The sequence below is a fragment of the Scomber japonicus genome, chromosome 17, assembly GCF_027409825.1.
Source record: "Scomber japonicus isolate fScoJap1 chromosome 17, fScoJap1.pri, whole genome shotgun sequence".
In the NCBI taxonomy this organism is placed as follows: domain Eukaryota; kingdom Metazoa; phylum Chordata; class Actinopteri; order Scombriformes; family Scombridae; genus Scomber; species Scomber japonicus.
The window spans coordinates 453,019-465,518 of NC_070594.1; the positions used below are offsets into that span (position 1 = coordinate 453,019).

General features: G+C 47.3%; 1 protein-coding gene across 1 annotated transcript in view; it reads right to left on the minus strand.

The window, feature by feature from the left end:
* The window catches only part of cdc42bpb (CDC42 binding protein kinase beta (DMPK-like)), a 54,706-nt gene that overhangs the window by 35,992 nt on the left and 6,214 nt on the right, over positions 1-12,500 (minus strand). Inside the window, exons 3-7 of the mRNA XM_053337294.1 lie at positions 9,373-9,456; positions 8,983-9,078; positions 8,285-8,433; positions 1,904-1,997; positions 188-388 (exon numbers count right to left, since the gene is read on the minus strand). Of these exons, the coding sequence (XP_053193269.1) occupies positions 188-388; positions 1,904-1,997; positions 8,285-8,433; positions 8,983-9,078; positions 9,373-9,456 (624 nt within the window). The remainder of the gene's footprint in view (positions 1-187; positions 389-1,903; positions 1,998-8,284; positions 8,434-8,982; positions 9,079-9,372; positions 9,457-12,500) is intronic.

Below are 12,500 nucleotides of genomic sequence, written 5' to 3' on the forward strand. Positions count from 1 at the left end.
TACTCTGTAAGTACTCTGATTACTCTGTAAGTACTCTGATTACTCTGTAAGTACTCTGATTACTCTAAGTACTCTGATTACCTCGTGGTTCATGATCTTGCCGTACGTCTCTAACTACTCTGATTACTCTGTAAGTACTCTGATTACTCTGTAAGTACTCTGATTACTCTGTAAGTACTCTGATTACCTCGTGGTTCATGATCTTGCCGTAGGTCTCCACCAGCGACTCAGCGTAGAAGGGTGTTTCTCCGTAGAGCATCTCGTACATGCAGACCCCCAGAGACCACCAGTCACACTCCGGCCCGTAGCGGCCCATCCCGTCCTCCATCGCCTGCAGGATCTCCGGAGAGATGTAGTCTGGAGTTCCCACTGCCACCGACGACTGCACCTGCACGAGACCAGCCGTGAGACCAGCCGTTAGCCCGGCCGTTAACCTAGCCGTTAGCCCAGCCGTTAGCCCGGCCGTTAGCCCGGCCGTTAACATAGCCGTTAACCTAGCCGTTAGCCCAGCCGTTAGCCCAGCCGTTAACCTAGCCGTTAGTTCAACCGTTAACCTAGCCGTTAGCCCAGCCGTTAACCTAGCCGTTAGCCTAGCCGTTAGCCTAGCCGTTAGTTCAACCGTTAACCTAGCCGTTAGCCCAGCCGTTAACCTAGCCGTTAGTTCAACCGTTAACCTAGCCGTTAGCCCAGCCGTTAACCTAGCCGTTAGTTCAACCGTTAACCCGGCCGTTAGCCCAGCCGTTAACCCGGCCGTTAGCCCAGCCGTTAACCCGGCCGTCAGTTCAGCCGTTAGCCCAGCCGTTAACCCAGCCGTGAGTTCAGGAGCGTACCTATGTTCCCCGGGTCCTATGTCCCCGATCGCGGCTAACTCGGTTGCTAGCTCGGCGGCTAATTCCGCTGTTAGCTCGGCGGCTAACTCGGTTGCTAGCTCGGCGGCTAATTCCGCTGTTAGCTCGGCGGCTAACTCGGTTGCTAGCTCGTCGGCTAATTCGGCTGCTAACTCAGCTAACTGGCTAACTGTAGACAGGATCATCCCTATGTTCCCCGGTCACATACAAACCATCAGCCGTGTGTGTGTGTGTATATATATGTATGTGTGTTTGTGTGTGTATGAGTGTGTGTATATGTGTGTATGAGTGTGTGTATATGTGTGTGTGTATATGTGTGTGTGTGTGTGTGTGTGTGTGTGTGTGTGTAGTAGTGTGTAGTAGTGTGTAGTAGTGTGTGTGTGTGTGTGTGTGTAGTAGTGTGTAGTAGTGTGTAGTAGTGAGTATTAGTGTGTATTAGTGTGTATTAGTGTGTAGTAGTGAGTGTGTATCTTACCGTGCCGTCCTCCATCGTGTGTGTATGTAGTAGTGTGTAGTAGTGTGTATTAGTGTGTAGTAGTGTGTGTGTGTGTGTGTGTAGTAGTGTGTAGTAGTGTGTAGTAGTGAGTGTGTGTGTGTGTGTGTGTAGTAGTGTGTAGTAGTGTGTAGTAGTGTGTGTGTGTGTGTGTGTGTAGTAGTGTGTAGTAGTGTGTATTAGTGTGTAGTAGTGTGTGTGTGTGTGTGTGTGTGTGTAGTAGTGTGTAGTAGTGTGTAGTAGTGAGTGTGTATCTTACCGTGCCGTCCTCCATCATGTGTGTGTGTGTGTGTGTGTGTGTGTGTATGTGTGTAGTAGTGTGTAGTAGTGAGTGTGTATCTTACCGTGCCGTCCTCCATCATGCGTGTGTGTAGTAGTGTGTATTAGTGTGTAGTAGTGTGTAGTAGTGTGTAGTAGTGTGTATTAGTGTGTAGTAGTGTGTAGTAGTGTGTAGTAGTGTGTAGTAGTGTGTGGTAGTGTGTGTAGTGTGTATTAGTATGTAGTAGTGTGTAGTAGTGTGTATTAGTGTGTAGTAGTGTGTAGTAGTGAGTGTGTATCTTACCGTGCCGTCCTCCATCATGCGCAGGCAGGATCCAAAGTCAGCGAGACGGATGTGTCCGTTAACGTCCAGCAGCACGTTGTCTGGTTTAATGTCCCTGTGACACACAACACGCAGTTATACTGGGAATACTGGGAATACTGGGAATACTGGGAATACTGGGACACACAACACTCAGTTATACTGGGAATACTGGGAATACTGGGACACACAACACGCAGTTATACTGGGAATACTGGGAATACTGGGACACACACAACACTCAGTTATACTGGGAATACTGGGAATACTGTGACACACAACACTCAGTTATACTGGGAATACTGGGAATACTGTGACACACAACACTCAGTTATACTGGGAATACAGGGAATACTGGGACACACACAACACTCAGTTATACTGGGAATACTGGGAATACTGGGACACACAACACTCAGTTATACTGGGAATACTGGGAATACTGGGACACACACAACACTCAGTTATACTGGGAATACTGGAAATACTGGGAATACTGGGACACACAACACTCAGTTATACTGGGAATACTGGGAATACTGGGAATACTGGGACACACAACACGCAGTTATACTGGGAATACTGGGAATACTGGGAATACTGGGACACACACAACACTCAGTTATACTGGGAATACTGGGAATACTGGGACACACAACAATCAGTTATACTGGGAATACTGGGACACACAACACTCAGTTATACTGGGAATACTGGGACACACAACACTCAGTTATACTGGGAATACTGGGAATACTGGGAATACTGGGACACACAACACTCAGTTATACTGGGAATACTGGGAATACTGGGACACACACAACACTCAGTTATACTGGGAATACTGGGAATACTGGGACACACAACACTCAGTTATACTGGGAATACTGGGAATACTGGGACACACAACACTCAGTTATACTGGGAATACTGGGAATACTGGGACACACAACACTCACGTTATACTGGGAATACTGGGACACACAACACTCAGTTATACTGGGAATACTGGGAATACTGGGACACACAACACTCAGTTATACTGGGAATACTGGGAATACTGGGACACACAACACTCAGTTATACTGGGAATACTGGGAATACTGGGAATACTGGGACACACACAACACTCAGTTATACTGGGAATACTGGGAATACTGGGACACACAACACGCAGTTATACTGGGAATACTGGGAATACTGGGACACACACAACACTCAGTTATACTGGGAATACTGGGAATACTGGGACACACAACACTCAGTTATACTGGGAATACTGGGAATACTGGGACACACACAACACTCAGTTATAATGGGAATACTGGAAATACTGGGAATACTGGGACACACAACACTCAGTTATACTGGGAATACTGGGAATACTGGGAATACTGGGACACACAACACGCAGTTATACTGGGAATACTGGGAATACTGGGAATACTGGGACACACACAACACTCAGTTATACTGGGAATACTGGGAATACTGGGACACACACAACACTCAGTTATAATGGGAATACTGGAAATACTGGGAATACTGGGACACACAACACTCAGTTATACTGGGAATACTGGGAATACTGGGAATACTGGGACACACAACACGCAGTTATACTGGGAATACTGGGAATACTGGGACACACACAACACTCAGTTATACTGGGAATACTGGGAATACTGGGACACACAACACTCAGTTATACTGGGAATACTGGGAATACTGGGACACACAACACTCAGTTATACTGGGAATACTGGGACACACAACACTCAGTTATACTGGGAATACTGGGAATACTGGGAATACTGGGACACACAACACTCAGTTATACTGGGAATACTGGGAATACTGGGACACACACAACACTCAGTTATACTGGGAATACTGGGACACACAACACTCAGTTATACTGGGAATACTGGGAATACTGGGACACACAACACTCAGTTATACTGGGAATACTGGGAATACTGGGACACACAACACTCAGTTATACTGGGAATACTGGGAATACTGGGACACACACACACAACACTCAGTTATACTGGGAATACTGGGAATACTGGGACACACAACACTCAGTTATACTGGGAATACTGGGAATACTGGGACACACAACACTCAGTTATACTGGGAATACTGGGACACACAACACTCAGTTATACTGGGAATACTGGGACACACACAACACTCAGTTATACTGGGAATACTGGGAATACTGGGACACACAACACTCAGTTATACTGGGAATACTGGGACACACACAACACTCAGTTATACTGGGAATACTGGGACACACAACACTCAGTTATACTGGGAATACTGGGAATACTGGGACACACAACACTCAGTTATACTGGGAATACTGGGACACACAACACTCAGTTATACTGGGAATACTGGGAATACTGGGACACACAACACTCAGTTATACTGGGAATACTGGGACACACAACACGCAGTTATACTGGGAATACTGGGACACACAACACTCAGTTATACTGGGAATACTGGGAATACTGTGACACACAACACTCAGTTATACTGGGAATACTGGGAATACTGGGAATACTGGGACACACAACACTCAGTTATACTGGGAATACTGGGACACACAACACTCAGTTATACTGGGAATACTGGGACACACAACACTCAGTTATACTGGGAATACTGGGACACACAACACTCAGTTATACTGGGAATACTGGGACACACACAACACTCAGTTATACTGGGAATACTGGGAATACTGGGACACACAACACTCAGTTATACTGGGAATACTGGGAATACTGGGAATACTGGGATACAAACAACACTCAGTTATACTGGGAATACTGGGAATACTGGGACACACAACACTCAGTTATACTGGGAATACTGGGAATACTGGGATACACACAACACTCAGTTATACTGGGAATACTGGGACACACAACACTCAGTTATACTGGGAATACTGGGACACACACAACACTCAGTTATACTGGGAATACTGGGAATACTGGGACACACAACACTCAGTTATACTGGGAATACTGGGACACACAACACTCAGTTATACTGGGAATACTGGGACACACAACACTCAGTTATACTGGGAATACTGGGACACACACAACACTCAGTTATACTGGGAATACTGGGAATACTGGGACACACACAACACTCAGTTATACTGGGAATACTGGGACACACACAACACTCAGTTATACTGGGAATACTGGGACTCTGTAATGGTATACTGGGACTCTGTACTGGTATACTGGGACTCTGTACTGGTATACTGGGACTCTACTGGTATACTGGGACTCTGTACTGGTATACTGGGACTCTGTACTGGTGTACTGGTATACTGGGACACTCTGTACTGGTATACTGGGACTCTGTACTGGGACTCTGTACTGGTATACTGGGACTCTGTACTGGTATACTGGGACTCTGTACTGGTATACTGGGACTCTGTACTGGTGTACTGGTATACTGGGACACTCTGTACTGGTATACTGGGACTCTGTACTGGGACTCTGTACTGGTATACTGGGACTCTGTACTGGTATACTGGGACTCTGTACTGGTATACTGGGGCTCTGTACTGGTATACTGGGACTCTGTACTGGTATACTGGGACTCTGTACTGGTATACTGGGACTCTGTACTGGTATACTGGGACTCTGTACTGGGACTCTGTACTGGTATACTGGGACTCTGTACTGGTATACTGGGACTCTGTACTGGTATACTGGGACTCTGTACCGGTATACTGGGACTCTGTACTGGTATACTGGGACTCTGTACTGGTATACTGGGACTCTGTACTGGTATACTGGGACTCTGTACTGGTATACTGGGACTCTGTACTGGTGTACTGGTATACTGGGACACTCTGTACTGGTATACTGGGACTCTGTACTGGTATACTGGGACTCTGTACTGGTATACTGGGACTCTGTACTGGTATACTGGGACTCTGTACTGGTGTACTGGTATACTGGGACACTCTGTACTGGTATACTGGGACACTCTGTACTGGTATACTGGGACACTCTGTACTGGTATACTGGGACTCTGTACTGGTATACTGGGACTCTGTACTGGTATACTGGGACTCTGTACTGGTATACTGGGACTCTGTACTGGTATACTGGGACTCTGTACTGGTATACTGGGACTCTGTACTGGTATACTGGGACTCTGTACTGGTGTACTGGTATACTGGGGCTCTGTACTGGTATACTGGGACTCTGTACTGGTATACTGGGACTCTGTACTGGTATACTGGGACTCTGTACTGGTATACTGGGACTCTGTACTGGTATACTGGGACTCTGTACTGGTATACTGGGACTCTGTACTGGTATACTGGGACTCTGTACTGGTATACTGGGACTCTGTACTGGTATACTGGGGTGGGGTGTGGGACATAGTGAGCAGAGCAGTTGGCTGTGTGCACAGGAAGGAAGGTGGAGGCTGAACTGGCTGGACAGGACATAACTACATTTCCCAGAGGACACTGCAGTCAGGAAGACCCACTTCCTGTCTCTCTCTCACGCTGCATACAGGAAGCTGTGCTGCAGGCGCCATGTTGGCAGCGGAGAGACTCAACGAGACAGACGGTGGTCACGGTGAAGACAGAGTGTGCTGTTACTATGGTAACCAGAGGCCAAGCTACAGCACTAAATCACATTCATCCAAACATCTGTCACCACGGCAACCACACCTGTCTGCTGGATGTTTGAGTATAACTAGCAAATAGTAAATAGTACTAGTAAGTTCCAGGGACATGTTGAGTGCTGCCGGGACGAGTACATGATTTATTTTTTCTTTATGAATGAACTTTATTCTCAACTTAACATTCCTGAGGATATTAAGTAAATGTTATTATCATATTTAAGCATAAATAATATTTATTTAAACTTATTAATTAAAGTCTACTTCATTTTTTCCACAGACAGGAACATCACTGTTATGAAATTATTAAGTAATGAAGTAAATCTTCAAATCATTTAGAGAGTAGATTTTATTATACTTCAATAAAACTATTTATTGTGTCCTCAGTAAACATGAATTAATCCATTAAATGAATTAGTTCAGTTAACTGGCAAAACAGGCAGACAGGTAGAATTACCCAATCACAAAAAGGTAGCTCAGTTTCTGCCCAGCAACAGGTTGCTAAGGTCAGCTAAGGCCCTACGGTTGCTAAGGGCAGCTAAGGCCCTGCGGTTGCTAAGGGCAGCTAAGGCCCTGCGGTTGCTAAGGGCAGCTAGGGGCCTTCGGTTGCTACGGCGATTTGAGAAGCTGCTTGGAAAAAATTCTCAAAATTCTAAAGAATTTAGCTTCTGACAAGGTCCCGAACAATTGCAAACTGTGAGAAAACCGTAACTCCTGTCCAAAAACCGAAGACACCGTGAGAGACACAGAAGCCGGCAGATTCTGACAGTGTTTATTTTATTCAGATATTCCTTAAAATGAGCGAGTAAGCTCAGTGTGAACACAGAGTGAGATTCTTTTGTAAAGAGAAGACGATTACATTAGGGTCAATGGGGAGCGAGACAGGTGTTGCTGCCGGTCTCGGCCCCCCCGTTTAAATTTTGTGCAGACCCCGCCTGTCAAAGTCACATTTTATGAATCCCAACACCTATGTCTACATTTTGACTAAAAATTATTTGTCTCCTTTTTACGGTTTGGCCGTGAGCTCGAGTTAAAAACAAAAATTAAGGTTATGGTTTACTGCTTCTCTCACTCTAGCTAACTGACGCTTCCACTCTAACTTTGAAGAAAAAGTGATTTCCACTCCTCGTTTGACTGCTCATAGTTTGAAAAGTTTACATGTTATATAAAAACAGTTTGCTATTTTTCCAGAGAGGACAAGTTTTCCTCCGTTTTAAAGTTTGAATGAAGTTTCTACGTGCGAGAAACTTCAGAGCTAGGTGACTCTGAAAAAAGGTGAAATTTTGTGGTTTAAAAAATTCATTCATTCATTTCCAATGGAGAAATCTCCCGAAAAATGAGGAGGAAACTAACCATTCATAACCAGTTTAACCAGTATGACCAGTATAACCAGTATAACCAGTATGACCAGTATGACCAGTATAACCAGTATAACCAGTATGAGTATGAGAGCAGTGGGTACCTGTGTATGTAGTTCTGCTGGTGGATGGAGTGGATGGCCAGTATGACCAGTATAACCAGTATGGACCAGTATAACCAGTATGACCAGTATAACCAGTATGAGAGCAGTAGTGTACCTGTGTATTGTAGTTCTGCTGGTGGATGGAGTGTACCCAGTATGACCAGTATAACCAGTATAACCAGTATAACCAGTATGACCAGTATGAGAGCAGTGGGTACCTGTGGATGTAGTTCTGCTGGTGGATGGAGTGGATGGCCAACACCATCTCAGCCACGTAGAACTTGGACATGTCCTCCGGAAGACGATCCTCGAACTTACTGAGCAGAGTCAGCAGGTCTCCGCCCACGTAGTAATCCATTACCAGGTACTGTAAGGCACACAGAGTAATCTATTACCATTACCAGGTACTGTAAGGTACACAGAGTAATCTATTACCATTACCAGGTACTGTAAGGTACACAGAGTAATCTATTACCATTACCAGGTACTGTAAGGTACACAGAGTAATCTATTACCATTACCAGGTACTGTAAGGCACACAGAGTAATCTATTACCATTACCAGGTACTGTAAGGTACACAGAGTAATCTATTACCATTACCAGGTACTGTAAGGTACACATTATTAATATATGAACAGGAAGTGAACAGGTAGTGAACAGGAAGTGAACAGAAAGTGAGCAGGTAGTGAACAGGAAGTGAACAGAAAGTGAGCAGGTAGTGAACAGGAAGTGAGCAGGTAGTGAATAGGTAGTGAGCAGGAAGTGAGCAGGAAGTGAACAGGAAGTGAGCAGGTAGTGAACAGGAAGTGAGCAGGTAGTGAACAGAAAGTGAGCAGGAAGTGAGCAGGTAGTGAACAGGAAGTGAGCAGGAAGTGAGCAGGAAGTGAGCAGGAAGTGAACAGTAATGGTACTGACCAGGTAGTTGTCGTCCTGGAAAGCGTAGTGCAGGTTGGTGATCCACTGACTGTCTCCTTTCACCAGGACGTCGCGTTCTTCACGGAAACACGCCGTCTGTACAGAGAACGTCGTATCGTTATGTAACCATGTGACCAGGTAACCCACGGCAACCTGTACAGGTAACCCACGACAACCTGTCCCTTCACGTTCCCTACACCCACCAGTCAGCTGATGTTCTCCCACACAGAGCTCGGTTCTGCCTGTTCTGGGACGACTGCACTAACAAACTAACACAACGCTTTTATTGTGAAGAACTAACAGGAAATAAAATGTTTCTCACAGTTAGCGGAGCTTTAGCGATGCTATGAAGGGAGGAATAGTGAAGATGATGATGATGATGAAGCTCACCTCAGCTCTCTTTAACATCTCCCACTTGTTGAGGATCTTCATGGCGTAAACTCTCTCTGTGTGCTTCATCTTCACCACGGCAACCTGAGAGAGAGACAGAGACAGAGAGAGAGAGAGAGAGAGAGAGAGAGAGAGAGAGACAGGTAGAGAGAGAGAGAGACAGAGGCAGAGAGAGAGAGAGAGAGAGAGAGAGAGAGAGAGAGAGAGAGAGAGAGAGACAGAGAGAGACAGACAGAGAGAGAGAGAGAGAGAGACAGAGAGAGAGAGAGAGAGAGAGAGACAGAGGCAGAGAGAGAGAGAGAGAGAGACAGAGAGAGAGAGACAGGTAGAGAGAGAGAGAGACAGAGAGAGAGAGAGAGAGACAGGTAGAGAGAGAGACAGAGAGAGAGAGAGAGAGACAGACAGATAGAGAGAGAGAGAGAGACAGGTAGAGAGAGAGAGACAGAGAGACAGAGAGAGAGAGACAGAGAGAGACAGACAGAGAGAGAGAGAGACAGGTAGAGAGAGAGAGACAGAGAGAGAGAGACAGACAGATAGAGAGAGAGAGAGAGAGACAGGTAGAGAGAGAGAGACAGAGAGAGAGAGACAGACAGATAGAGAGAGAGAGAGAGAGAGACAGGTAGAGAGAGACAGAGAGAGAGAGAGACAGGTAGAGACAGAGAGAGAGAGAGAGAGAGAGAGACAGGTAGAGAGAGACAGAGAGAGACAGGTAGAGAGAGAGACAGAGAGAGAGAGAGACAGGTAGAGACAGAGAGAGAGAGAGAGACAGGTAGAGGTCAGTCAGAGCTCCTGTAAAGCTTGTGGCTACCACACTGTGGCGCTGTTTGTCAGGATGGACTCATTGGTGCTTCAGTAGACACTGAGAGGAGTCTGTGATGACATCATCACACAGGTGTTTGGTGTCTCCAGGTGTGTCAGAGTGATGGAGGGTTAGTCCTGCAGGGAGACCGGGCATCAGGACAATCATGGAGGTTTTGAGGCATGTTGACACTAAGCTGGTCTACCTTCAGTCCATCTGGGTCAGCTGCTCTCCTCAGGTAAACATCCCTGACAGTCGTCACTGCTGCCTATTTATATCCAAAGCTGTGTTTGGCAGACGTCCTGACTCCTCTTCTTACCGCTGCTTCAGTTTCACTCTGCAGGATTTTATCTCATGACTGAAATCATCCTTCACTCCTTTAACTTTCTTTCATTGTTTTAACATTTATCATATAATGCTTCCCTGCTGCGTGTCGTCCCGTACATCGTACAGCTGCTCCGTAAGTCGTACAGCTGCTCCGTAAGTCGTACAGCTGCTCCGTAAGTCGTACAGCTGCTCCGTAAGTCGTACAGCTGCTCCGTACGTCGTACAGCTGCTCCGTGTCGTCCCTCACGTCGTACAGCTGCTCCGTACGTCGTACAGCTGCTCCGTGTCGTCCCTCACGTCGTACAGCTGCTCCGTACGTCGTACAGCTGCTCCGTGTCGTCCCGTACGTCGTACAGTTGCTCCGTGTCGTCCCGTACGTCGTACAGCTGCTCCGTGTCGTCCCGTACGTCGTACAGCTGCTCCGTGTCGTCCCGTACGTCGTAAAGCTGCTCCGTAAATCGTACAGCTGCTCCGTGTTGTCCCGTACATCATACAGCTGCTCCGTGTCGTCCCGTACATCGTACAGCTACACCGTGTCGTCCCGTACATCGTACAGCTGCTCTGTGTCGTTCCGTACGTCGTAAAGCTGCTCCGTGTCGTCCCGTACGTCGTACAGCTGCTCCGTGTCGTCCCTCACGTCGTACAGCTGCTCCGTGTTGTCCCGTACATCGTACAGCTGCTCCGTGTCGTTCCGTACGTCGTAAAGCTGCTCCGTGTTGTCCCGTACATCGTACAGCTGCTCCGTGTTGTCCCGTACATCGTACAGCTGCTCCGTGTCGTCCCGTACATCGTACAGCTGCTCCGTGTTGTCCCGTACATCGTACAGCTGCTCCGTGTCGTTCCGTACGTCGTAAAGCTGCTGCGTGGCGTCGTACAGCTACACCGTGTCGTCCCGTACATCGTACAGCTACACCGTGTCGTCCCGTACGTCGTACAGCTGCTCCGTGTCGTTCCGTACGTCGTAAAGCTGCTCCGTGTCGTTCCGTACGTCGTAAAGCTGCTCCGTGGTGTCGTACAGCTACACCGTGTCGTCCCGTACATCGTACAGCTGCACCGTGTCGTCCCGTACATCGTACAGCTGCTCCGTACATCGTACAGCTGCTCCGTGTCGTCCCGTACATCGTACAGCTACACCGTGTCGTCCCGTACATCGTACAGCTGCTCCGTGTTGTCCCGTACGTCGTACAGCTGCTCCGTGTTGTCCCGTACATCGTACAGCTGCTCCGTGTTGTCCCGTACGTCGTACAGCTGCTCCGTGTTGTCCCGTACTTCGTACAGCTGCTCCGTGTCGTCCCGTACATCGTACAGCTGCTCCGTGTCGTCCCGTACATCGTACAGCTGCTCCGTGTCGTCCCGTACATCGTACAGCTGCTCCGTGTCGTCGTACAGCTGCTCCGTGTCGTCCCGTACATCGTAAAGCTGCTCAGTGTCGTCCCGTACGTCGTACAGCTGCTCCGTGTCGTCTCTGACTGACAGTCGGGTTTTGAACCTGTGATGTCTCGTTAGCTGCAGGTCTCTGATTGGCTGATCAACTGCACAGGCTGTACCCATAATGCACCACTCTCAGAGCAGGCTATCTCTGTATGTTTGTGAGGACCAAACTGATGTCCCCACAAGTACTGTAAGACAAACCTGAGACACCACACACACACACAGTAACACACACACACATACACAGTAACACACACACACACACACACATACACAGTAACACACACACACACACACACAGTAACACACACACACATACACAGTAACACACAGTAACACACACACACGCACACACACACACAGTAACACACACACACACACACACAGTAACACACACACACACACACACACACACACAGTAACACACACTGACCTCATTAGAAAACAGAGCTCTCTCCTTTTATAGCAGCTGACCTGCTTCTACAGATGTGGATCAGATCTCTGCTGGTGATGATGTCACCATACAGCGAGCTGTGTTTCTGCTCTTCTGACCAATCAGAATTCATCCTGA